This window comes from Parasteatoda tepidariorum, chromosome 12, assembly GCF_982258835.1.
Source record: "Parasteatoda tepidariorum strain Cologne lab strain chromosome 12, Ptep-v5.0, whole genome shotgun sequence".
In the NCBI taxonomy this organism is placed as follows: domain Eukaryota; kingdom Metazoa; phylum Arthropoda; class Arachnida; order Araneae; family Theridiidae; genus Parasteatoda; species Parasteatoda tepidariorum.
This window is the reverse complement of record NC_141766.1, coordinates 17,950,215-17,978,059: the sequence shown is the minus strand read 5'-3', so window position 1 is coordinate 17,978,059 and position 27,845 is coordinate 17,950,215. Positions and strand designations below refer to the sequence as shown.

At 28.7% G+C, this 27,845-nt stretch overlaps 1 protein-coding gene across 1 annotated transcript in view; it reads left to right on the top strand.

Moving 5' to 3' along the window:
* Positions 1-27,845, top strand: part of LOC107443634 (platelet glycoprotein 4) — an 82,436-nt gene that overhangs the window by 46,959 nt on the left and 7,632 nt on the right. The window contains exons 4-12 of the mRNA XM_016057570.4: positions 406-642; positions 2,337-2,428; positions 11,746-11,795; positions 13,107-13,176; positions 14,822-14,991; positions 19,426-19,544; positions 25,172-25,245; positions 25,512-25,563; positions 25,899-26,051. Coding sequence (XP_015913056.2) covers positions 406-642; positions 2,337-2,428; positions 11,746-11,795; positions 13,107-13,176; positions 14,822-14,991; positions 19,426-19,544; positions 25,172-25,245; positions 25,512-25,563; positions 25,899-26,051 — 1,017 coding nt within the window. The remainder of the gene's footprint in view (positions 1-405; positions 643-2,336; positions 2,429-11,745; positions 11,796-13,106; positions 13,177-14,821; positions 14,992-19,425; positions 19,545-25,171; positions 25,246-25,511; positions 25,564-25,898; positions 26,052-27,845) is intronic.

The following is a 27,845-nucleotide window of genomic DNA, read 5'->3' as shown; positions in this document are numbered from 1 at the left end:
AGACCAAGGGGATAAGCAACAGCAACAACATATCAATTTACTCCCCTGTCTTCACTTTTGGGGCCCCATTTGTTACCCGTTAGTCAGAAAGTGAAATGAGCAAGTGAAAGCGAAGTGATCTGGACAAAAGCTGTAAAGGCATTTCCGTGGTCTGGTGAGTGTTAGCGCGTAGCGAGTGCAGCCTTCTATTTCCTTAAAACTAAGAAAGAAATTAAGGAGTAAAGATGAATTCGTTATTTTTTTCACACCACAACTCAATGCGTCTATTTTTCGCAATATAAATACATTTTTTAATTCTGTTCAAATGTTTATCTTACTTGTATTTATTTTCTATTTTTATACTATTTGCTCTTGTAAACAAATAACTGTGCATCAGGAATAATATCTAACATAATCACTATGTAGGCAGTCATCAATTATGTAGAAGATTTTGCTCCAGCATTCTTCAGATCTTTCGTCGTAGAATTGATGAATGGCATATTTGAAAGTTATAATGAAACATTGCTAATTCACAAGTCTGTGAGAGAACTGGTTTACGAAGGCTATCATGAGCCCATGGTAGCCGACCTTACACAAGTCATTGAGAACTTTATACAACTTCCCCTCAAGCTCGTCAATCATACATTTGGGATTTTGCATGAGGTAATTATTTTCCTTTCTTATAATTAATATTTTTTGAAGGAAAAAAAAAGATGATTATTCTTAAATCGAAGGTCTTATTGAATGAAACTAAAAGAATGTGATTTTTTTTAAATATTATTTCACCAACTAAATATTTCGATGTGTCTGCATTAATTAATTTGAAGTTAATTTCAAAGTTATATGTGATTAGTTTCTATCTTTACTTCCATAAAAAGTTCTAACTCTGAGTGGTGATTATTCTAAAGGTAAGTTAACTTTAATTAAATACACACATCAAAGACTGATAAATGGTTAACGTAAGTATTAATCATTGCATTAAAATGTGAAATCTCACGTTAAAATGTAGAGTAATAAACTATTGTTTTCATACTTTTATTTTAGTTCAGTAGTTAGGGAACAAAAACAGGCCCAATTCGGAAAAAAATGCTGGCAAAGATTTCTTCTTTTTCTGTTGTAACTTTGGTTATGTTTCAATCTAAATTGGCTAAGTTTTTTTCCATTTGGAGAGCGTTTGTAGTAAAAATATATTTTAAAATGAGATAGAAATTGTTTTCGACTTTATTTTTCTATCAATTGCGACTTTGACTCAGAATTTCTAGTAAACATATTTTTCATACTTTTTCTTATTATTTCGTATTAATTTCAAAATAAGTAAAAAATATTATACTAAGCATTTTAATAATTTCGGCGATAAAACACAGAATGAATTTTTTTTTCTTCTTTTTTTTGCGTTAAAGGTAAAATCTTCCAAACACTGCTCATTTTTAAACAATAATGTTTCAAATTTGCACATGTTATCTAATTTCAAATTCATTTAAAAATTCAATTATCAAGGAATAAGGAGAAATTTTTCTTCAAATTACTTTTTTTTTTTTTGGATTTTATATTTTAGTACAAATATGATTCCGATAATATAACATATTTTTAGAACTATTGGACTGTTTTATATAATTAAAAAGTATCAAAATCTATTTTACTTGCAATTAGAGCGTCAAATTTGTATTGTTCGAAGCTTAATCTGAAAAAATCTGCATCAGAGAAAAACAACTAAAAATATAAGCTTTTTGCACAGAAATCAAAAATTCAACGATCAAAAATGTGAATTAATGTATAGAATGGAAAGTATATTATTTGAAAATAATCAAACAATGATTATAAATCTCCGACCACAAAACGATTCCGCAGGTCATTTAACACATTTTTACTATGTGCGATTTAAAACTTTAAAATATTACAAATATTCGAAAAAAATTTAGAAATGGTCATCCGTAATGGTCACCCTCAATATATATATTTTGAAACTTTGCCAAAACTGAAGTCAAACTAAACACATCACATCAGTGTCAACAAATTAATATTTAATCAATAAAGAAACTAAAACATTATCGAAATCTGTGGTATTATTAGTAAAGATAATGGAATGGAAAAACATCAAAACCACTTTGATTGCCAGATGGATGTGTTTCTGTTTTTTCTTACAATCAAGCAGGGCTCAATGTTTTCAGTAGCATTTTTCTCAGTAGCTATTTGTTAGATTTCTTGTATTTTTTTCTTCCTTTAAATGTAGATTTGTAGACTTTTGTATTATTTTCAGTTCCTTTTTGTCAAGGATACAAAAGAAAATTTACTCATTAAGGCCGGATATTACGGCTCAAACTGTAATATATTTATTTACTATATTGATTTCTTTATAGAGAGCTCATGTTGGAGATGGGATATTTACTATTAAATCTGGATATCACAGCCTTGACGATTATGCATCAATTCAAAAATGGAATAACAAAAGGTAATTTTTTAAAATAAAACATTAATTTTAAATTCTAGAAACGTAGTATAGGAAGACGAGATACAGGGTATTCAGTGATCTTTCAGGCACAAAATACTATTTTTTCTGCTCTCATTGTGAGTCTACAATGGATCGAAAGCCTTTCCCAAATCTGGAGAATCACTATTGAGGAAATTTCAAAACACTTAACATTGTTTTGTACATTACCCCTTCCTGTATAAATTGTAATTCACTTTAAAATTCGTATATTTTAACTAAAAACTGTGTTTTCTATCAAAATTATTTCTTTTCTGAATTTAAATAAAAAGTGCATCTCTGCAATGGTCTTAAGTATTTTAAAAGATCACTGGCACATGTAAGCGTAACGCAATTCGGATAAAATGGAACTGGTGTAATTTAGCGTGGCCTCTGGCTCAAAAAGGACTTATCCACGGTAGAATAATTGTTTGTACCTAGAATGATAGAATGTATGATGCTCAATTTTGCAGAAAAAAGTAATCGAGAATTGGCAAAGCATTTCGTCTCAGCATATTTTCAATGAGATCCAATAAGACGAAAGGAGATGATTTTCAATGTTGGACTTTCAGTGGGGCGCGGCAAGAGTCACGTCAGGAGTGTGAAGACTGCGTCATCATGTAGGAGGTCCTTTAATTCTTTGATGATGTTGACTATTCTACTGGCTTTGAATCCCGAAGTGGACTGATCTTTAAGACACGGTTTTCAACAGATCATTGAAGTCAAACATCAATGGCTGCGGTCAGTGTGCGGGTGAGTGACCACTTGGACCCAGGGCTAAAGAGAATACAAGGGCTAGTTCACTCCGCTCTTAGAGCTGAAGCTACGATTTCCCTCCTCATGACGTCACTGTGTCCACAGATCTCGGAGATCGCAAGCAAAGATATGATAACTTGGCATCTTTCTCTTTGTAAAAATAAGTTAGACTTTTTCTGGTTATTAGCCTTCAAACTTTACGTAATTAACACATTATTTCCGTTCATAAACATAGTTCAAAAAAAACTTTCTTGGTTATTATATTAAAAAAATACCATTGTAAACTTATAAAAATGTTTTGCTAGTTGGTGAAAATGACACGATAAATACTTTATTTTAAAAAGTTCAGTTTTAACTTTAACTATTAAGAAAAATGAAGGCATATATCGACACTTTTTTTATCTACATATTCTTTTATAAAGATAAGTTAAGTTAAATTTAGAATCCCTGATTTTAAAATATGTCGTTAATCGCAATTTGTTCATACTTAATCATTAGAAAACATCAACCTTAAACGCTAATTACTGAAACAAAATAATAATTTAGGTTCATAATGACATTAAAAATTTTACAATTGTTTATAGACATTTAAATTTACGATGATATAATTTATAGATAGTTAAATTGAAGAGAATATAATTTTTAAAAAATGTCATAAATATTTAGAATAACTACATTAAAAAATATGTTATGAAATTAGGAGAATTTCAACTATATACTATATATTTTATTTATACTTTTTACTTACATTTTAATTTTCTTTGACTTTATCTATTTCTTAATTCTTTTCACCTGCCTTTCTTTATGAAGTAACGAGGCGGTTTCTATTTAGATAATGAATTTTTATAAAAGTTCTTTACGAAAGAATAAACGTATTGCTGTTTTATATTAACTGTGTCATTTCGGAATCCATTCTTTACATAGTTGTTCATTTACTTTAGGGAACACGCGAAAAATTATACTTTTTCCTTTTGTTTTTATATCAGAATTTTTGCAAGTTGCAATCGCGCAAACTGGCATTTCGATAATAGTTTTAAATTCTTGTAAATTCACTGCAAAAACTAAGGAAAGTCATTATAGAAAATAACAAATGTCTTAGAATATCTCGCAAAAAGAAATAATCCAATATTAGTTAGAGCTAGTAAGGCCAAACGCTCCGTTCTTGAAGTAAAAGTGCGAGCTTTGCGCCAAAGTGACGTCACTGGAGTGACGTCGCAGGATCGGCGCGGCGAGAGATACTTCAAAGGAGTGAACCAGCCCTTCTATTCTTAGCCCTGACTTGGACCAGTCTGTGTAGGGATGGGGCATGTGCGGTATGGGTCCTCGTTAAACTGTTCTACCGTAAAGTGCTCGACTTCGCGTGCTGGTCGCCGGGCTACCGAAGCAGGGCTGCTATCCCCTCTGCAGAGGATCAAAATTGTGATGGCATGTCTTCGGATCATCCTCAGGGATGTTTCCCAGACCGTCGCCAATATCCCATTGTGCAGCTCTAGTGCGACGTAAATGAACTACAACTACAACAACAACACTACTGGCTTTGCTGGGGGAATTGCCGAAGGGTTCACGTTGGTGGTGCAGTTTCTTGAGTCAGGCGCTGCAGCCGGAGAAGTTGGTAGAATGGTCCGGGCCGTACTTGACGTGTGTTGACTTGTCTTTCTTGCAAAGGTAAATGTAGTGAGAATCTGCACAGTTCAAGCATCGTGATGGAGAGGCACAGTTACTTTGTACGTGTCTACATCTTGGCAATCTGAAGCACTGAGGCTGGTATCTATCACCACAGAGACTTTCGACTCTGATGGGGTAGCCAGCTAGTTGAGGTAGTCCGAAGATATGTTGATGACGAAATTTAGAGCTTATATAGGGAAATATATTTGTCCAACTGAATCTGGCGTAAATACTTTGAATCGGGTGAAGCTGCAATACTGTAACTAGTTCAAGGAACAAAATCACACACTTTTTTTTTAATTTTGTTCCATCTAACAAAAAGCATTTAAACTTAAAAACATTTTTAAAAAATTCGTTAACCCATGCTTGGAAAACCTGAAACTGTCACCAACAAAGCAGAGAGTTCCTTTTGTCAAAAGTGTTTGCTATATATAATGAACACAGAATTTTTAAGCTAAGGGAATGATAATTAATACATGTCGAAGTCACATCTAGGGTACAACACTCGCCCTTATTCACAATTTTGTCATTGTAATATAAATGCAGGGCATTCCGTAATCACAGTCTTTAACATATATTTTTGGAAATCTTTTTCAAAAAAGAAGTCAATAAGTATACACATTGCGTATCGTAAAAAAACCTCTCTAAACTGTGTCAAGTTGGGATGAAAAACCAGTTTGATTGCCTGATGAAATTTTGAGGTTTTCTAATAAATTTTTCAACTCCCCTCTATCGTTTCCAACAAAACTCGTTTTAACGTTTTCAGCTTCCTCAGAAACTGTTCGTTAGATTACCCAAACGTTTCCTTCATCTAAATAATTTATTTATGATCTCTAATGTGCACACTTTTTTTATTTCTTTTTTAACGCGGATTCTAAAAATACTTATTATGAGTATCCTGCCTAATGGGTATCATTAATGAGTATCCTGTCTATTTTGAGCTTCACCTTGCTTTTTACAAATAAAGAAAATCTAAATATAACCGATAATCTAAATATTAAAAAGAGAACTCCAAATCGTAGTCAATCGTTTTAAAAAAAACATCTGTGATTACCTCTATCAAAAAGTAATTATCCATGTGTTCGAAGAGAATGAAAATATAACTACAGGTAACAATTGAGTATATATATATATTGTGAAGAGAAATTATCTAAAGATTACTTACGTAACAAATTCAAGTCTACAGCTAATACTACTTTTAAAATTGTCAGAAGAGGATGTTGTTCTCATAACAATCAATGCGATGCACTATTACAACCAGTTATTCATTACATTAAGTAAACCAGTATCGAGCATGTTGTTGTTGTTGTTACTAATGTCATTTACCAATAGTAGCATACCTGCTACAGAAATCCAAGCGATATTTAAGGCAGAGGGTGCGATTCTTGTTTTTCAGTGGTGCCATCTATGGTCTAGAATGTAACTTTAGACACACACATGTCACAGCCCGTTTTATAGGGAGGACCCGTTCATACTCCATTTTTCATCCACAGATCGTAATTTTGACCTCAACCAGAGAACGATCAGTCTCCTATTCAGTACCCCCAGAGGTTACGGAAACTTGGAGGACTTTGTGACTCCGATAGATTTAACGCTCACCAGTCACGATTTAGTACATGAAGATTCTTCGGCCGGTGGGATTCTATATATATATATATATATATATATATATATATATATATATATATATATATATATATATATATATATATATATATATATATATATATATATATATATATATATATAAATAAAAAGATTCCGAGAACGGTTAGAAGGTAGGTTTAAACTATTTAGAGCTGAATAATTTAATGAGGTTAAACTTTCATTTTGTTCAGGAAAGCACATTTGTTGTTGAACTATCTAAATATTTTAAAAAACAGGCAATAAAAACAAATGACTTTTCAAAGTAAAAATGACTTGTGAATAAATATAAGTGAATTAGCTTAATATTAATTAACTTTAAAAGTCATGTTTTTGCAAACATACAAGTCCAAAAACTACAAAAAGTAGATGCTTATCTTTAAACGTAATGCTTTTACCATATTAATATTTCCGCTGATCGTTATAGAAAAAAAAAACTTAATTTTCTTGTTCATTATTCAGTGTTTTACAATTTTCTGCTTTAATCACTTAAAAAAATGAAGCACTTTTTTATGAATCTAATCCATGGTTCACCTTGATCAAACTTCAATTCGTAATGATGTAATAGAACAGGTAAGAAAATAAACAAAATGGAAAAATAAATAAGCCTAAGGATATTGATGAAAATAAATAGGTCTATCTGAATAACTTTGCACTTGAAGACATCATTAAATGCTGTATTTCCACACCCATAATTATAGTGTTTAACATCATGATGTTAAATGATTTAAGAGTTGTTTAAAAAAGAAATAGCGAAATGTTTATAAATTATTGGAAATATATTTCAAAGTAAAACATTTTTTTCCCCTTTTTTTTTTTTTTTTTTTTTTTGGACTATTGTCAAATGACATACGCGAGAGAAAATTGTCGAACAGAAAAATATGTCTCTTTCGAACCTACATCAATATTTCACTACAGAAATTTTTGATAATGATACAGTTCTACTTTGCTACAACATTGAACAATATTATCGAGCAAATCTTAAGATTGAATATAAGATTATTTCTTTTTGCCATTTTTTTTAAAAGTGAAATAACGATTATAAAAATATGCTATTTTTAAACTGCTCATGACTGTTAGTCAAGTGTAGCCTATCTTAAGCCAGCGGCCTCTACTCTAAATTTGAAAATGGTGCAAAATGTTAATATGAAAAGACGCAATTTTGTGAAAAGCGTGCGATATTCTTTTAAATATTTAAAAAGTTACTTCGCTGTATTATTTGGTCTGATAAAAGTTCTCATGAATCGGGAATTATTTATTCATTAATTTCGGAAAATTTTCCTCAAGGTGAAAAAATCTCACCAGGTTAGCGACTTATAAAAATTTAATGATAATTATTTTCTTTTTTTATATACCCAGATAGTGTCAAGATTGTTTAAAATTAAAGCTATGCCTCAAGCGTAAGGAACTTCGGTTATTTTCCTTGACGAAAGAGTTTCAAAAAACCACTTATATTTATGCAATTTTTATAAAAGTTAACATAACTCAGAATTCGGTGACGTTGAGATAACAGAAAATTTAAAAGTTTTTTTTAAAATTCATTTTGTTAAAGAAATTGGCGCTGCAGCCAGGAGATCAACAAAATCTGTGACAATATTTTAAGTTTATTTTCACAATCAGAACACGATATCAATTGAAAGTTATAAGTTGTTGCACATTTCTTAATGATGGTAACTTTTCTCCATTATTGCTGAAAGATTGAAAATACTTCGACTTTTTTTCCCCCACCCTATTCTATGCACAAAATGCAAAAACGACTTAATGATTGGCTTTGTGACACTACCTCTAAAACAACTATGAATAATTTAGAAATTAAAATTTAATAACATTTTTATTAGTTTTCAATGCCCTCTAATACTAATTTTTAAAACTTATAGGATCGATATAAGAATAAAGGTGTGAAATAATTCTCTTAAAAAAATATAATACAATTTTCGTTTAATTGTATACACATGCTACGTATATTTAAAAAACAAATACATCATTGACTGAGCAAATTTAATCTACAATTTTGTTTTACAAATTAAAATTATGTCACTAATCTCAAATCTCTCGAATAAGCAATAATTTTCTCATTAACAGGTTCGAAGATAAAGCGAAGAAATCAATCTTTAAAAATCTCTGAAGATTAGTTGCAAAATAATATAAATAACACTAGCATGGACACTAGGTGGCAAGAAGATATCGTAATTCAAATGCAATTTTTACAGTTTTTCAATTTTCGTTTCATTTGATATACATACTACGAATATTTATAAATAAATACTTCTGTTACTGAGTTAATTTAATCTACAGATTTTTTTTATAAATCAAAATTATGTTAATCTCAAATCTCAGGAATATGCAATGATTTTCTCATAAACAGGTTCGACGATGAAGCGAGGATGCCAATCTTTAAAAATCTCTCAAGATTAGTTGCTAAATAATATAAGTAACGCTAGCATGAACACTAGGTGGCAAGAAGATATCGTAATTCAAATACAAATGAATATTTTAAACATTTACCTTATTAGTTCGTTCCATTTTGCCTTTTTTTGAAACGCAGTTTAGAAACTAGTATTCATAATTGACTATTGCCTCAGGCTAGACAACAAAGTGCGTTATTTTTTTACAACTTGGTATTTCCCTAAAATAAGCTTTAATACTTTTAATAAGAGTTTATATTATGTTCCAATTTCTTTAGGAAAAAAGTAAATAAATAAAAAAGGAGGAATTCTCAAGTATTTTAATTTTTAAGGGTTGAAGGGCTAACGGGTTAAGGCATTCTAGGGCAGAAAAAAATAGCATATTTCAGGAATTTTTTTCAGTGAAAAAGGTCTTTTATAATGGAAATAATAAGCTGTGAACATTAACATAATCAAAGATGCTCATAACAAAATGACAGTTATACGAATTTTTTGAGGAAGCCATTCTATTTAAATAGTTTACTGCCATACTAGTAGTAACAGCTACCAACTTGTAATCAACAGCAACTGCAATTTTTTAATAAGAGTGGAAAAAATCTGTCCTCTATGCGGATGTGTATAACTGCCATATAATTTGATTTATTGGATGTAATATTTCTATCTAATTAATATTTCTTATTATCTAATATTTTTATACTACCATATCTTTTGTTTTTTTGGTTTCGATTTATTGGTTTTGATTTATAGTTTATTAATTATGTTTCAGATTCCTTAAAGTTAATTTTTTTGCGTATTTGCCATATTTTGAGAACAATGCGTATTGAGAAAATATGGTTTTTTTGCCATACTTTTTTAACGAATCAAGAACTTTTGCATACAGTTTTACAAAAACTTCTTGACAAGTTTATTTATGCAACGATGCAAAAAATAATTTTTAATAACAACTTTTTTATTTTTTATTAATTTTCTAAGTAGTAGTTTATTTAATAATAGAAGTTTTTGGGTCTGATTTCAGAATTTAAAATATCATCTACATTGAATAATAAGTCTATTTAAGTTTAGGCTCTCAAACCATTAAGATGGAATTCTAGTACGTGGAAATCCAATCATTAAATCAGAAGTTATTCAGACTGTTCACTATTTTGCTTTGAACACCGTAAGTGGTGCATATTCAAACAATATTAAAAAAGAAGTTGAGCAACAATAAATGAAAAAATCTCAAACTCTATTATTAATCATTCTGAGATCTTCAGGAGTTGTAGTTTAATATGAAAAAGAAGCTTTTAAGAAATTAAATGAGAATACTTATTTCATAAGACAATGATCCGAAAGGAATAAAAAGGCGTAAATAGAAAATATTTGCCAGGATTTTATCCGAATTTTTTATTGGCTAAGTCACTTTGCCAACGATTTCACCTTTGATTAGGTGTTACCGTGAAACTGTCAAAAATGATGATTGAATTCAGATTCTCAACGGGTAGTCCAACAAATTTACATATGATTCCTAATCATTGTGGCAATTTATGCAATCTGCTTTCTCTTCTGGAGATAATGCTTTACGTTTTATTTTTATCAACAACAATTACTTTATGTCAAACTTATTGACTTGTTCAAAAAAATAATATGTTGCATTTGAAGTCAAATTCAATTTGAATAATTTTACATGGAATTACTATCTATTCTATTTTTAATTTTGATGCAAGATTTTTAAAGTCCTAATAACTTACGTTGTTGTTAACTGGATTCGAAAGATTGTGTAATTGATTTTTGGTTTGATTCGTTTTGCATCGATTACAATCCTAGCTGTTTTCAGTATTTATATATATTTCAAGATTTTCAATCTATATTACTACGTAACTGAATCTTAAACAAAGTATTCTAAGGTTTCAAGAGTTTGCGTTGATTTGAGCCGTTCTGCATGGATTATTCATTTATTTTCAATTAGCATTTTTGCAGGAAGTTTCTTAAAATCGTCGTAACTTATGTTGTTGTTATTTGCATCGAGAGCAAATTGTTCCTAGATTTTAAAATTTTGTGTAATTGATTTGTTTTGCATCTATTATTAACCAATCACTTTTTAGATATTAAATTTAATGCAAAATTTTCAAAGCTTATGTAACTCAAGTACTGTTGCGAAAGCACGGCATTTTGTAATGACGTAGAAAGTAACTTTAGGAAAAAGCACACGGTGAAAAAAATTCTGGTAAAATTATATGGAAAGGACATTGGTGGAAAAAAATAAAGCATAATTCTGGTTAATAAAACCAAAATGTATGCAGGAGGGAAGGAGATATCAATTGAGCATTATGCGTACTACTTAATGATGGTAGTTGACAATATTTAGCACGAAAAGATACTTCGATATTATTTGCCCAGATTGATGATCATGCATTCTGAGGAAATTATTTTTATTACACACTTTTTTTTTGATTCAGTTGTAGAAAAAAATTACTCAAATTTATAAAGAAAAAAGAAGACATTTTAAAAATACTTTTTAAGAAAAATATTTAGTTATTTTTGATCTATCGCAAAATTGTTTTCCCAATTTTGCGTTTTTTAAACGGACAATTTTTCTTAAACTGCTCAGTTGTCAATTACAATACTTTTACAATTATATATGAACATTGATATCGGTCAATTAACCAAAAAATTCCCAAATACAAACAGAAGTAGTTCATATTTACGGACTTGATTTACTCCTAAGCCTAAACAATCACAATTAAAATAAATAAATGAATAACGTCTAAATTGAGATGCTTGATGTTATATGACACATTTCTATTTCAAAATAAAATAATTTGCTATAGCAGCTATTTTTTTTAAATATTTCAGTGCAGTTAACTGGTGGTATGAAGACGAATGCAATCAAGTTATCGGAACAGGTATTTCTTTAAACATTTTTTTCGGATAAAAATTATCACGTTTAAAATTCAAAATCATCACCATTATCTATCAACTGTGACATCAAATCTATTTGTGTCTTTATTGAGTGTACAAATATAGTAAACAATACTATTTGATTTGATTTAAAAATTATATGATTTATTTTAGCAAAAGCTTAGGAACATAAGCTGTACTTAAATTTGCGTGATATGCAGTAAGGGACAAATGCTCCTTTTAATTTTTTACCAAAATACGGATAAAGCCATAATGTGTGATTACTGGTAAAACTTTGGCAATAAAACCAAAATATTGCGGTATTTACATAATTCATATGGTAACGGTTTACCGAAAACTTTTGTTTTCAAAATTGCAGTTTTTATTTCCACACATTTAATAAAAATATAAAATTGCAAATTAAATTTAGCAGAAAAAGTGGCTTTTATGTCTTGCTCTAAGACAGTTGTTCCCAAATGGTGCTTCACGGAGCCAGAGGGTTCCACGAAAGAGTTAAAGGGTTCCTAGCGTTAAGAAATTTGTTTTAAGCAGTAACCCTTGAAATCTTGTATTATATTATATCTAATCAATAATCAATTTTTTATTTCATATTTCGATTGCCCTTATGGAATTATTTATAGTAAAATGATATTGAAAGAGAAATGGATAATTTTTTTAAAAATTTTAATTTAGTCCTTAATGTTACGCTCATTTAGTGACTTAATTATTGGGATAATATTTTATAGATCCTCATTTTTTGGTAGTTCAAAAATTAAAATTTGATCCAAAAATTTAAAAAAAAAATTAGAGATAGACGCTTTTGGGAAGGAGGGAGTATCGTTACATTAAATCACAAGCTTTAATTAATTAGCGTATTTAATATTCCCGGCGAACTATTAAAATTGCATCTTAATACGTAATTAAAATCATTAGATGAGATACGAAGTAAGATCATTAGATCTGAGGTTGTAAAGGATGATATATATATATATATATATATATATATATATATATATATATATATATATATATATATATATATATATATATATATATATATATATATATATATATATATTTATATATATATATATATATATATATATATATATATATATATATATATATATATATATATATATAAGCGCAGTAAATAAAACTTATTGTTTTTCTTAGCTTTCTTCGTGTTTTCTTGTATTTATATATATAAATATATATATATATATATATATATATATATATATATATATATATATATATAAATTTATTTTTTAAAATTTTTTTAAAACTCCTAATAGCTTTCTTTTTTTTCGCAGATGGTGTTCAATATGCCCCAGGAGTGAAACGAAATTATTCACTTACTTTATTTAATCCTAATTTATGCAGGTAGGTGTCATTACTATGAAACTGAACTAAAAGTGATAAAAAATATTTTGTGAATATTTCTAGTGAAACATATTATTTCATTTAAAATAAAGCTAATGATAATGTTCCAATTTTACTAAGTACAATACTAGACTGGTGCCAGCATTTTTTTTTCTCGCGATTACTTCTCTTACGCTAAGAGGAATGCGCTATTGACGCAATGGGCAAATGTTAAATAACTGTTTAAACCGAATACCGCCTCCCTCAATTGTATGAACATGAATTATTTATAGTGACAGAAATAAAATGTTATTACCACCTGGATAATTGGGATCAAAGATAAATCGGAAGTCATTATGGAGAAATCTTCTGAGGAAGGCATTGGCTCACATTGGGCTGTCTGGCCAATTATGATGATGATGACCACCTGGATAACTTTAAAAGATTTCCGTGATATCTTCATGTAAGCAATACCATTAAATTTCATTCAAAACGCTTTTAACGAACACAGGTTTATCATTTTATATTGGGCGAGAAAGTTCCCTTATCTTCTGAATCACCCTCAAAATTACGCGCATTTGCAGCGTATGGATAAATTTTCATAATCGGTGATAAATAAATAAACTAAAAATACCTCTTATGCTGCTAGTAAATGCCTAAGTATATGCCTTTTCTTCTGACCCTGATGAAACGCTGGTGTTCTAATTCTGGCGTCAAAGTTAGTTGAATTCTTTTGCACCGTTTCACACTACAGTACAGCAAGAAAGGGAAGGTTTCGCGATTTCTTATTTTCGTTGGCAAACTTAAATCGAATTGAATGTTTAATGGTTTTAAGTTAATATCCAGGGACATGCAATAGATTTTAAAGCATATCAAAAATAGAGTGCGTACTACAAATTATCGTCATAAAATATTCAAAATTGATAAAACGGTACCTTTTCAAAACTTCTTAGTTAAATATAAGACTGCTAAACTAAACTAAACTCAGTGGCACGACAGCCCATAGAGGGCCAAGGCCTACTGTGCCCATCTCAGTTTTCTTGACCTTGGGCTCTGGGGTGCAGGAGCAGATGTTCCGGTTAGGTGGTAAGCCAAACGCGGAATCTCTAGTGTTTAGCTCTCAAGCATGCTTGGTACTCATTTATCGACCCACTTAATGGGATGATAGGCTGAGTCAACCTTGCCAGGCCCGAGGATCCCGGGCCACCGGGCGTAAATATAAAACTGCACTTACGGAAAAATTAGCTGAATCATAATATTTTCAACATGAACGATGTAACGTAATAATGTCGTGTTAAATTAAAATCCGTACAAATTGAACCGTACAATCAAGTTTAAGAATGTGGTGTTTATATTAAAGATTGTAGTGTTCAATTAATGTAACGCAATAAAGTCGCCAGTAAAGGTTATTTTTTCCAATATACTATGTTTGTCACCAAAGTTGGATTACATTAGTGCGTGTTTAAATGCATCAGTGGTAAAAATTCTTATCTCATTAGATATAAACACTAGTCATTTAAACATTTCAAAAAGTGCAACAGTAGTTTTTGCATGTACGATTGAGTGTTATGAAATCAGGTGAACGAAAATCATATTGGAACTCTATAAAATGGAATAATAAAATTCGTGATAAATTTGTTGTTATATTATTAACATTTATTTGCAGAACTATTCCTCTGGCGTATGAGCGAGACATAACTGTCCACGGAATCAAAACCTTAAGATTTGGAATGGCCAAAAATACTTTTGCATCAAGTGATATAAATCCAGACAATAAGTGCTATTGCGAAGGGCAAGATTGTAGATCTGGAATACTTCCCATGAATTGCAAAAAAGGTATGTTACTCCCACACATTTATGGCATAAAATAGTTTTACAGGTGAGGATACGGGAATGGTTCCTGTTTTTTTCTAATTAGCCAAAGTTTTGTCGAAATTAGTCGTTCTAATCCTTGCGGCTAAAGAGATAAACCATTCCCAGAAAGTACGTAATCTTACGACAACCTTGTGATTTTTTTTTTGTCACGAAAATGTTTGTATGAAAAGCTTTTTTTCAATAAAGCAAAAATACTGCAGTTTCAAACCTTTCATCCTAAAAGGATTAAAAATGAGTTTTAAGGCTTTTTTAAATAGCATTGTCACTTAGATAAAACTGTTACTTAGGTACATAATCACTAGAGCCCGGATTTTGATGACCTAAAAAATCTCAACTAATGCCCTTAAAAAGTGCAAAAAATGCCCTTCAAAAGGGCAAAAAATGCCCTTAAAAATGCAAAAATTGCGCAAAAAATGCCTTAAATAAAGTAAAAATATTGAATTAAAAAAATGTTTTGCTCTTTAAAATTATTATGAGTTATTTGCAAAATATAAAGCAATGCAATACTTGTTCTACGTTCACTAAAGTTTGAAAAATATGTTTTATATCCTAAAATAACAAAATAAGGAAAATATATTGACACCAAAATATTTTTCTTTTGTATAGAAACTTTGATGGATATAACACCAAAATATTAGTAACATAATATTACTAAATATCAGAATTGCATTGGATTATTAAATGTTTTTTGATAATTTGAAATGTAAACGAGCGTCTCTTGTCTGAAAATAAATTTTCATTCCTGCAGAAGCTTCTTTCAACGTCTACTGATGTTATAGCTGCATACTTGAAAAAGACGGTCTCACTTACTGACAATTCTTCTTCAATTTGAAAAGATTTTGCTTCACCTGTTAATATCCTATAGATTTTCTTCATTGTTTGAAAGCCAGTGTAATAATGAAAATTGATAAAAAATAATAAAAATTGGAAAAAATTAACAGAAAACTTTAAAAAATGCATTAAAATGCAAAATACGCCCCAAAATTTAAAGAAAAATGCCCTATAAATCTAAAAAAATGCTCTAAAAGACAAAAAATGTCCAAAAATGCAAAAAATGCAAAAAAATGCAAATGTCATCAAAATCCGGGCCTTAATAATCACATTTTCACTGACGTCACACTAGCGTTAGGATCAAATTGCATTGCCAATTAAAATTTCATGACAAGGTGGGTTTTAGCTGAGCATGCAAGACGTTGCGAAAAGAAACCTTATAATTACCAAAATTTAAGATTATTTTCTCCTTAAAACTAGCTTTATTCAAGGATTTTTTCATGCTTAAAAACCCTAAGAAAACCTCGATTTTCAGGTTTTTATATTGAAAGTTGTTTTCCAAGGTTTTGTATTAGGGCAATGTGCGTAGAATAGAGCAAATTGTCACAGATCTCGCTTTAAGATTAGAAGGTTTACACGTAAACCGCTTAAAAACCTTTTTAGGTTTACTTTTAAAGGTTTTTGCTGAGTGAAAATAAACCTTATTTTGTGATCTGGCTTAGCTGGTTTGTTTGGGTATTTAGGCACTTGAAACAAAATGCTAGTGTACACATTGTAAATTGATTTACTTTATTTACTCTTTCCTAATTAGCTTCGGCTCTGAAGATAGATATGTTAAACCTAGTGGCCAGAGAGATTACCTAATTTTTGAATTTAGAGCAGATATGTACTTTTTTTTTAATGAAAATGACTTTTTTTTAAAGCGGATATCAGCTTTTAATTCTCAAAAATAGAGGATTGCAGCAATCTGGAAAATATAAAGTCCTGATTTGAATTGTGGTTGAATTCTATTTTTTTAATGGAAAATGCATTTGGCTTTACTACAAGACCTTTCTTTTTTATTTTGAAACTAGTACATCTCTAGTTACTTCTGTTGCCAAATAAAGGGTAGACAAGGTTGGAAAAATACTAGAAAATGAAGTGAGAATTATATTATTTGAATAGTGGTACAGTACTACACATCTCTAGTACATCTCTAGTTATTTCTAGTACATCTCTAGTTATTTCTAGTACATCTCTAGTTATTTCTGTTGCCAAATAAAGGGTAGACTATGTTGGAAAAATACTAGAAAACGAAGTGAGAATTATATTATTTGAATAGTGGGGTGACTCACTTTTGAGTACTGTCATGTGGGGCTACTTTGTGCAGGATTTCGCAGTTTTTGTCTTTGACGTGTAAAAAAACTATGTTAATTCAAACTTCAGTAAAATTTATCGATATTATATTCATAACTGGACTCAGACGAGTGAATTTGATCAATATTGGCATTATTTGTATGTAAAATTTACAAATAATAAGTCAAAACATACCTTGCACAAAGTAGTCCCCAAGTGGGGCTACTTTGTGCAGCGATAGGAATTCAGTTTAATAATCATGTTTTTAGTAAAATATTTATATAAAATTGTTAAAAAAGTTAATTGTTGACTTTTTTAATAACAAAAACATCAAGATATGTAAAGATATTAGTTTGAAAATAATTTTCAGCGTTAAAAAAAACATTTTCTATAAAGAATTTTTTTCTTAAAAAGAATGTTTATTTCAAAACATTTGAGCTTAAACAAATGGAAACCATAAACATTTTTGTGCATAGAAATCAATGAAATTTCAAAAATAATAATTATTACATATTCATTAACATTTATAATATTGATAAACTTGAACATAACATGCTTGAATGAACATGACAGAACTTGCTCTTCAGTTTCTGTCAAAATCACCTGATGTCCTATAAAATATATTTTTATGTGTTAAATCGTTTGATTAATTCATTAGAAAATCTTTGTAGAAGAAAAATAGTAGTTTACCAACACGTTTCACGTGTTTCTTGTGAATTTTATTAGAGATAGTATTTCTGTGGATTTTGTACTTTCGAGAAGCTTCTGCAATCGACATACCACCAACAACTGCTTGCAAACATTGTTGCAGCTTTTCTAAAGTGTAATCACGGTAGTTTCTCGTTCCAGGTATTTTTTTTTATAACGTCTGACAATTTTTCTGTCGAAAAAAAAAAGAATGGAATTTTGCACAAAGTAGCCCCACGGTGCATTTTCTTTTTTTCATTTTCCGTTTATTTGTTGCTAATTTGCAAATTTTTTTAACGCTAACATGATATAATTGTTTATTAATATATAAATAAAAAATTTTGCTCTTGCGACAATTGTTTAATCAACGTCTTTACATTTCACAGCTGAAGTTTCCACGCACACTTCTCGACGTCCGACGTTCTCGGAAAGTTGTTGACATTGGATAAACAAAACACACTCTGAGATTGTTTTAAAATTCAAAAAAATGTTTGTAGTAATAGAGGAGACTTCTATCTTCAAATTCCACACATTTTTAACTTGAAAAAAACATAATACTGAATAGCAGCACTTGAAAAGTGCCAAATTCGAATTTGCACAAAGTAGCCCCACATAACGGTAGTTTAAGATACAGAGCTAAAATATTTAATGAATATATTGTTTTCCCTACCTTGTCTGCCCTTTATTTTGCAACAGAAATAACTGGAGATGTACTTGTTTTAAAATAATAAAGAAATAAAATACAGTTAAAGCAGCTGTATTTTCCAATTAAAAAATCCAAATCCGTTGATAAAAGGACACTTTTATTAAACAAAAGTACATATGTGCACTAAATTCGCAAATTAATTTAATATTTGCAGCAATTAATTAGCACATTTAAAATGTAGCATTTTTTATTTTAATTTTATAACCGTCGTTGAATAGTCGACTCAAATTTGGGTTTACGACTATCAATGTTCAACTCCATAGCCTTGTAATTTTGAACTCAATCCAGAAGACAAGGGAACTTCTGAATCAAGTATTAGGAGGAATTGCCTTCGTGAGGGACTTTTTTGGTGGAATTAACCCGTATTTGCGTCAGGAGGAGAGGAAAACCGCGAAAAACTCCCATTGTTTATCTGACGGCAAGGGGACTCTAATCTATGATCTCGATACCACTGAGGATATTTTATGTCAACACTATGGTTGGTGCAAACCGGATGCGGGCTTCGTATCGACCATCCATCGCTGGGATTCGAACCCGGTTCACCTCATTGGAAGGGGAACGCTCTATCACCTGAGCCATCGTGATAATATATAGCATTATATTCTGAAATATAGCATTGAAACTATTGAAATTGTAGCTGAGTTCGTGAAAATCCTCAAAAAAGAAATCCTTAAAAAAGAGATATTCAGAAAAAATAAAAATTTATTCATTTCAACCGCTTCTTCAAGAAGCATATCTTATCGCGCATCAAAAATTGTCCAAGTAATTGTCGTCAGCCTACATATCAAAACTTTTCAAGGTCAGTAGAAAGTCATATTACGAATAAGAAAATTTTTTTAAGATGAAATAAATATTAATCGCGTTCTTTTCAACTAAATTGACCATGAATGTTTCAGGTGCACCTTACGTTCTATCCTTGCCACACTTTTTAGAGGGAGAAGATGAACTTAAAAATTCCGTCCATGGTGTGGATCCAATCCTTGACCAACATAGAACTTACGTAGACGTTGAGCCTGTAAGTAATATTTTATTGGTTTAATAGTGGTATTTAACAGTTGGAATATTGAATTAGATATTTGATGATCATACTACAATCATGAATGTCGCAAGATATGGTTGCGAAGCAGATTTACTTTCACGGTGTGAAGTTAAGCAGGAAGATTAACAAGAAAGAATAATCCTTAAAATTCTATTCGAAGGTCGGAAGAATTATAATCATGTTTGAATTTGTTGTCGGATTGCTTAAAATCATTCGGAATCTAAATCGTAATTCAGACATTTACTTTAATGCATTGGTTCATATACATGCAAATTTTTTATCAAGAGCTCCAAACTTTATGATCCACACTTTAGTGGTTTTAGTGCAGTAATTTAATCATCAATCGAAATTCCAATTACTGTCTAGAGCAGTGAATCCCAATTTTTTCGGTTATGGAATCCTAAATGATTCAGCTTCTTTTGGCAGAACTCCGATATTATAGAACAATTTTACCAGAAGCTGTATGTATATTAAAGAAATTAATAATTATTTTATTATTTTGAAAATATTTATAGTGAAAAAGGGAATTATTTAATATTTAGAGCTTATTCTTGGTTTATGCACTTGCTGAAAATGGCTTAGATAGGCTGAATTATATACATACATATATATATATATATATATATATATATATATATATATATATATATATATATATATATATATATATATATAGTCAAACCTCGATATCTCGAACTTGAAGGGAGAGGAGAAAAAATTTGATTTATCGAGAATTCGAATTATCGAAAATCGCATGTTATCGATGGTAGATTAAAGAAAAATGCTCTTTACATACCTTATTTTCTATTCCATATTTATTCTAAAAACACTTTTTACACTTTCATTTAAAAGAGATTCAATTGTTGTTTTTTGCTTTAGACATGTATAAGAAAGTTTGTCTATAACACTTTCTAAGTGGACTATAGCTTTAAATGTCTCCTCTGACATATTCGGCTGCCTCTCAATAGATCTCCTTACAGTGTCCACTGCAGAAAGTGATTGTTTGTTAGTAACATTGGGCGGTAAATCTTCGATTTCCTCATCCTCTTCTTCTGATAGTTCGCAAGAAGCTTTCGTTTGAGCGATGATATCATTGTCATCCCACTGACCACACACTGTTACTGCATCATCTACGTTTACGAAGTCATGAAATTCCGTGTCATCAAGCTTCATGAGTCCTGTCAATCTATTCCAATCATTTTCGGTGCAGTTTTCAGCAGAATTAACGATATCGATTGTTTGACTACTTTCGTGATCTTTAATGAATCCACACTTCTACGATCATTCGACCAGAATGATCGTAGAGGAAGACGCATCATTTCCTGCCTTGTCAGCCATTCTTAAATTTTTTTTATTTATTTTGGAATATTTTTTTAATTTTTGAAAAAAAATCCACACTATTTATGGAAAAAAAATTCAAGTTATCGAGGGATTAGAAAAAAAAAATTCGTGAAATCAAGTTTTTTTTAACATTGAGTGTATAGAAAATTTGAAGGGAATTTTTTCTTCTTCGAGATATCGAAAAATTCGTGAAATCGTGGTTCGAGTTAGCGAGGTTCGACTGTATATATATATATATATGGGTCATTCTCACGAAAACTGTCATTTTTCAGTTCATAAAATCCCAAAAAAGTAAAGTGAATAAAAAGCTCTGAAACTTTTTATATTAATAGAAATATGTAATGGCATTATAAAGAAAGTATATATCCTATAAATTATGCTTAATATTTAAATTAATTAATTTTTTAAATAATTAATTTATAATTAATTAATAATTAATTAATTAATTTAATAAATAAATTAATTAATTTAATAAATTAATTTATAAATTTTTTAATTCATTTTTCAAACTAATTAATAAGTAAATTAATTATTTTCACTATTTAAAAAGTGAGGGAATGACACTAATAGTGAGGGAATGATATTTTATTTTAATACATGTTTTTATCTAAGTTACATCTGCCTAAAGTTTGAAAATGATAACATACTAAGTATATCTAATATTTATTATAATTTAGTCTTATATATTAAATAGTTTTTACAGGTTTGGGAAATAAAATTGGCTGACACGATTGAACAAAAAAAAATTTAATAATATACTCATCTTGAATCATTCCCTCACTTCAGCGTCATTCCCTCACTTTATACACTAGTGAAGGAATGACGAATTCAATAAAATTTAAAAATAACAGTTAGGCCTAATTAATTTTAAAGTCAATCACATACAATTATATTCATACAAGAAAGCAACATATAATTATCCACTTTCTCGCTGAAGTTGTATTTTATTTTACTCTAAAAAATGACATGAGGGAATGACAAATGTAAAAAATTTTACCTGGTTTGATTCATTTAAATTTATTCCACAGCAAAGCTTCTTTAAGTTGAAGATGGAAACATACTGCAATTTTGTTCTATGATGCCAGTTGTTAACTTCTGAAGTTTTTATTAAAATATTTTTATTCTAAGAAGATTGCAGGTGTTAGGAACATTGTTGTGAGGGAATGACGCGAAACACTGGGGACAAAGTTTAAAATAGTGCTGTGTTAATATTTTTATCAGAAATTAAATTTAAAATTGATTTTCTGAATTCTATATTTCAGTATTCTGAAATAAAAAACACGAATTTGTAAAAAAAAAAAAAATTTATTTCAGAAACAATTTTTTTCTTTTTTTAAATCAGCAGTGGGGACAAGTGAGGGAATGACATATTGGTATATTTTAATTACCTAAAATAAATAAAGAATAAAAATTGATAATTTTATTTTTATTCTTTTGTTAGCTTGCATTATGAAGGACACTTTCCCTGAATTTTTTTTTTTTCGTAAGCTGTAAAACAATCATAAAATATACTGGGGACATGAAAATGACTGTTTTTGTGAGAATGACCCATATATATATATATATATATATATATATATATATATATATATATATATATATATATATATATATATATATATATATATATATATATATATATATATATATATATATATATATATATATATATATATATATATATATATATATATATATATATATATATATATATATATATATATATATATATATACACACACACAAAACAAGTTGCAATCCGTCCCAAGTAGTCTTCGCCGTCTGATCCGCAATAAGAGTCTTAATTATTGCGGATCAGCCTTATCCAGTTTCCTTTTTTAACGACTTAGTCCTTATTCACCGACTCACTAATCTGAGGCATTTCACCATATGGACGTTTTGCGCTGTTTTCTGAGTAAGCATTGAGTAGCCGTTATGAAAATATCACATTATTCGCAAGAAGAAAAAAAATATAAATAAAAAATCATAAAGCAACAGAGCCTTCGGAATATAGCCTTTATGGTTTAAATGTCTGGTTTTTAAAGTTCAGTAACACAGCCAGCTTCCTACATGGTTTTTCTTTTTTGCAATCCAATGATTTCTTTAGTCAAGGACAGAAAAATAAAAATAAAAATTGGTAGTCAATTAAAACGAATATTATTGTGGTCAAGACAATATTTTCGCCACACTAGTAAAATTGATCAACATCCACAAGAATATTGTATCTGATGATTATAAATATTTATAATATTTGCTTTATTATTGTAGCCAATATTGATAGAGATATTATTATATTTCATGGGATAGCTATCGTTACCGGTAAAAATTGCGACATAATCCTATTCGATATTTATTATTTTGATATTTTCATTTCATTTATAATATTTTCATTCTCCGTAATTATCGTATGCTCGATATTTATTATATATTGTGCATCGTATATTTAATATAATATTCACGATACATCGTGGATACACATTTTAAAAGATCGTTATCCCGATATCTGAAAAAATTTATATTTTACGGCATATGAATTATCGTCCATCTTTACTGAATATTTATAAATCTCTGTAATCTAAATTTATTTCAAAATTTTACTTACATAAGAGTTTAATATAATTTTAAAATTTATTGATATGGTTAACTAAATTGTTTGAGCATTGTTTCTTGTTTTATCCACAGCATATCTGATTGATTTGTTTTACATTTCACCCACTTTTCCTCCTACACCCCATCCAAGTAGCATATTAAATTTTGAAATTAGGAATTAATTTTTTTTAAAAATTAAAAAAAAAAACTACCAATTTTTTATTTTTTATTTGCTCATTTACCAAATTCAATACCTGCTTTAATTCTTTTTTCGTAAAAACAAGAATAGTGCTTTATGGCTTTTAATGCTGCCATCTAGTGGAGTAAATAGTAATATAAAATTAGCAGCTATTGTTTTATTAATATAGAAATTAACAAAAGCTTATTATGGAACAATAATACATAAATTACATATTTTATAAATACTAGCTAATATATATCTTTATACACTACGTATTTAATGCCTAGTAGTAGTAGTAGTCTTAAAGGAAACATTGTTATTAAATTTGCAATGCGTTTGATGCTGTGGTGCTGCCATCTAGTTTCAAGTAGTGTGATTGTTAAAGAATTTTTATGAATTTTAAAATTGCTTTGCTCAAAAAAAATTAAAACCTTTCCTTAAAATATATATTTATTTTTTTATCTTCCACTTAAAATAATAAAAGAAAATATATACTAGTTACAAAGATTTTATTAATTAAAATTTTTTTTAAATTAAAATTTGAAATATTAAGTTCTTTCGTTTCTCTTTTGTATAATATTGCATACAAAGTTTCCAACATTCGATAAATTTATTGGTGAATTTTAAAAGTTGAGATTTCTCTATTAGCATCTCACTTGCAATCCTTAAAAGTATTTTTAAATTTGTTTCTATTTTTTCTTAATCAAAAAATAAATTTTTTAAAAGGAGGACTAGAAATTTCGTATAAACGATTTTTGTTTGCTCTTTGAGTGAATATATGCATGTGTATCAAAGATTTACGCCTTTTAGAAAAGCTTTGGACTTGTTAAGACTTCTTTTTTTTTCTTCTTGCTTTTAGATATATTGATTAATTTGATAATTTTTAATCCTAGAAAAAGATGCAAACAGCTATATTATTATTAATAACCATTATATAAACTTATGTTTTAAGTAATATTTAAATCGAGCATTTAATAAGAATTTATACACGCTTTTCCTAATTTCAATTACTCTGAATATAATAATAGACTTTAAAATATGTAATACAAATTTCAAATATTTCCGTAAATGTAACTTTATTTTAATATTATCAAAATTTTTTATGTAAATCATACCAAAAAATGACTAATTGATTCTGAGAGGTTAATTGTTCGAATATTTCGCAGCAATGAAATGTCACTGTAAATATTGCTCTCAAATATATAGTTTTAATTAAAAATATAGTTCAAATATGGAGTTCAGTACTAAAATGAAATATAAGTTAAAATTCTATTGCTCTAAAATATTAAATGGTATCTAAAAATATAATTTTGATATGTAATGATGTGCTAAAATATACTTTTAATAATATACTTCAGTTTTTTCGTACTTTTTTTTGGCGTGATAAAAGGTTTTTGTGTCACTGTTGTTAAGATTTTTTAATTTGTTTGTAAAATTTAAAGTAAAAGTCCAAGTTTAATTTTTAAGTATTCAAAGTAATTTTATTTTGCAGATAACAGGCTTTGTGCTCAATGCAGCATTCAGAGTACAACTCAATGGAGTAGTTCGTAGGCTACCTGATTATAAGTAAGAACATAATGTTTTTTCCAACTGTTATTTTAATCGTTCAATCATGTCAAAAATAACAATAAAAAATATTATTTCAGATAATGATTAAAATACTTAAAAATAAATTTTTTAAAATTAAATTAACAATGGGAATGCTTCTTTTTCCTACCAAAAAAAAATTTATCTTAGTTCTGGAATTTTTTTTATAATTTTGAAGATATGTAATAAATTGCGTATTGGTAAAATATAATAAATTGTGTAATAAGTTTGTTTATATTTTTCAGAACCTTGCAAAATGTCAAGGAAAATATAGTTCCTGTTCTATGGATGAGTGAAGTAAATAATTTGTCATTTTCTATTATCAATAAATTCAATATAATTAATTAATGAAATATTATAATTAATTACAAATTATTTTTAGAAAATTACTTATTAATATTGTATGTAGTGGTATATTTACTAAAATTATAATTAATTATTAATTACAGTTAAAATTACATATTAATATTTTATGTAATATTATATTTATAGTATTTAAAATTATAATTAATCATTATATATTACGATTATTAATTAATTATAAATCTTTTTAATTAATATCAATTATCTTCGAATTATTTTCTATTTTTCTTTTAATATAGTATTAATAAAAACAATTTTTTACTTTACAGGAAGCTCAACTTGATGTTTATTTTGCCAATTATTTTAAAACACGAGTTCAAACTCCTATTTTAATGTTCAGAGTAGCATCCATTATAGCTATAGCTTTCGGAGGAACGTGGATTTTAGCTGCCTTTGTATTCACGTTTTGCATCAAAACAAAAGTGAGTGAAATATTACGATTTCTAGTTCTTGCACTTTTTGCTCACAATAATTTGTACCATAATACTTGGGAGCCACAGGAGGACTAAACATAATAAATGATGATTAAATCTGATTATCACCATTTCTTTAAATACACTTCATATGATATTGTGATATTATTTTTTTAAATTAAATATGGAATTATTATGAATATTATGTAATATTTAAAGAATTATTTTATTTAACATTTGTTTCTAAAAATTTTTCTTCATTTTAAAAATGAATATTTTTTGTAGTATTTGATATGTTTTCCGAGATGCTTAAAAAAAATGCCTAACACTAATAATATCAAGTTTTTTTAATTACTTGAAATTTTAAAATTTTGAAAACGGTGGTACTTTTTCTGAAAAATTGGCCACTGGGAGAAGTAAATCTTAGAACGGACCACTGACCAGTAGCAAAATATTCTAATTTTGCCTATTTCACATACAGGCGCTTCACTCCCTTGGCACTAATTTCCAATTACCTTTCACGGATTTCCTTTTTAAAATAAAAACACAAGTTTCATTAGCCATAGGAGCCATAGAAACCTACTCTCCTTTGTTGTTTTCAATGTTTTTTAATTTCTTTATTTTTTGTGTTTTTTATTTTTTATTTTTCGCTTTTGAGAAATACATGACAGAATAAATGAAAGAGTGAAATAATGATAAAAGCTTTACTCGAATATCTTAAAAACTTATAAAGTTATATCAGAAAATCAAGCAAAAAACTTGTAACGATTACTTCAGTTGTTACAAATAATAGATAAGGTAATGACGATTGGCAGTCAACTTTTTAATCGCCATTTGATATATTAAATCGTCCTCTGGCTAGTGGCGGTCGCTACTCTTACCCTATATTACTTCGAACTTTCATTTTGGCAATGATTTTTGAAAGCACTACCGATGAATGAATTTTATTACTGTGGTAAAATTCATGGAACAAAAACCTACTGAGTGGACAAGCCATAAAAAATCTTTTAAAAATTATAAGCTCTATTATTTCAATGGGACGGAGATATTTTTGTATCAAGAAAATATTTTTCTTTATACTATTTATACATACAAAGTAATTTTTAGGCATTTTTGAAACTGAGCTGTAACCTATACCCATAGGAATATCCTATGGGTATAGGATATTGCTTAATGAGATCATAGACGTGCCGTAAAATAATTTTTACTTCTTGATTATTGGGAAAATAATACTAAAAACTATCAACTCAAAACTCTTTATTTACATTGAAAAAAAAATACATTTTGCAATGTCTCAATTATACAAGTAATTCAACTTAAAGTAGCATCAATGAGACTTTTGTTGTTGCAGATAAGATTACCAATAACTTATATTAGGTTCTAAGATGTTAGTTTAAGCAGGACTGTTGATTTTTTTTGCTAGTTATTTATTGCTAGCTTGTTTTTTACGGTTATTAATTTTTGTTTTTTGTGAATTTTAATTTAATTGTTTTTTGTGAATTTTAATTTAATTGTTTCCTAGCGTAATAACATTTGTGTAATAACAATTGTGATCGGTGGAGTGCCCAAAATATTGTGTCGCGTGCCATAAATGGCACGCGTGCCATTGGTTCGCCATCCCTGACCTATACTATAGTGAATACCCATAGGAAAACCATTTTAGTTCTATCTTATTTAATCGAAGAGTGAATATAAAATGAATTATAGAGAGACCCATCTATGTTCAATAAATTTCACATATGCTGTTGTCATAGAAAAGAAGAAAATTTACTTTTTCTGAAAGAAAGTTTTACAAATAATTTT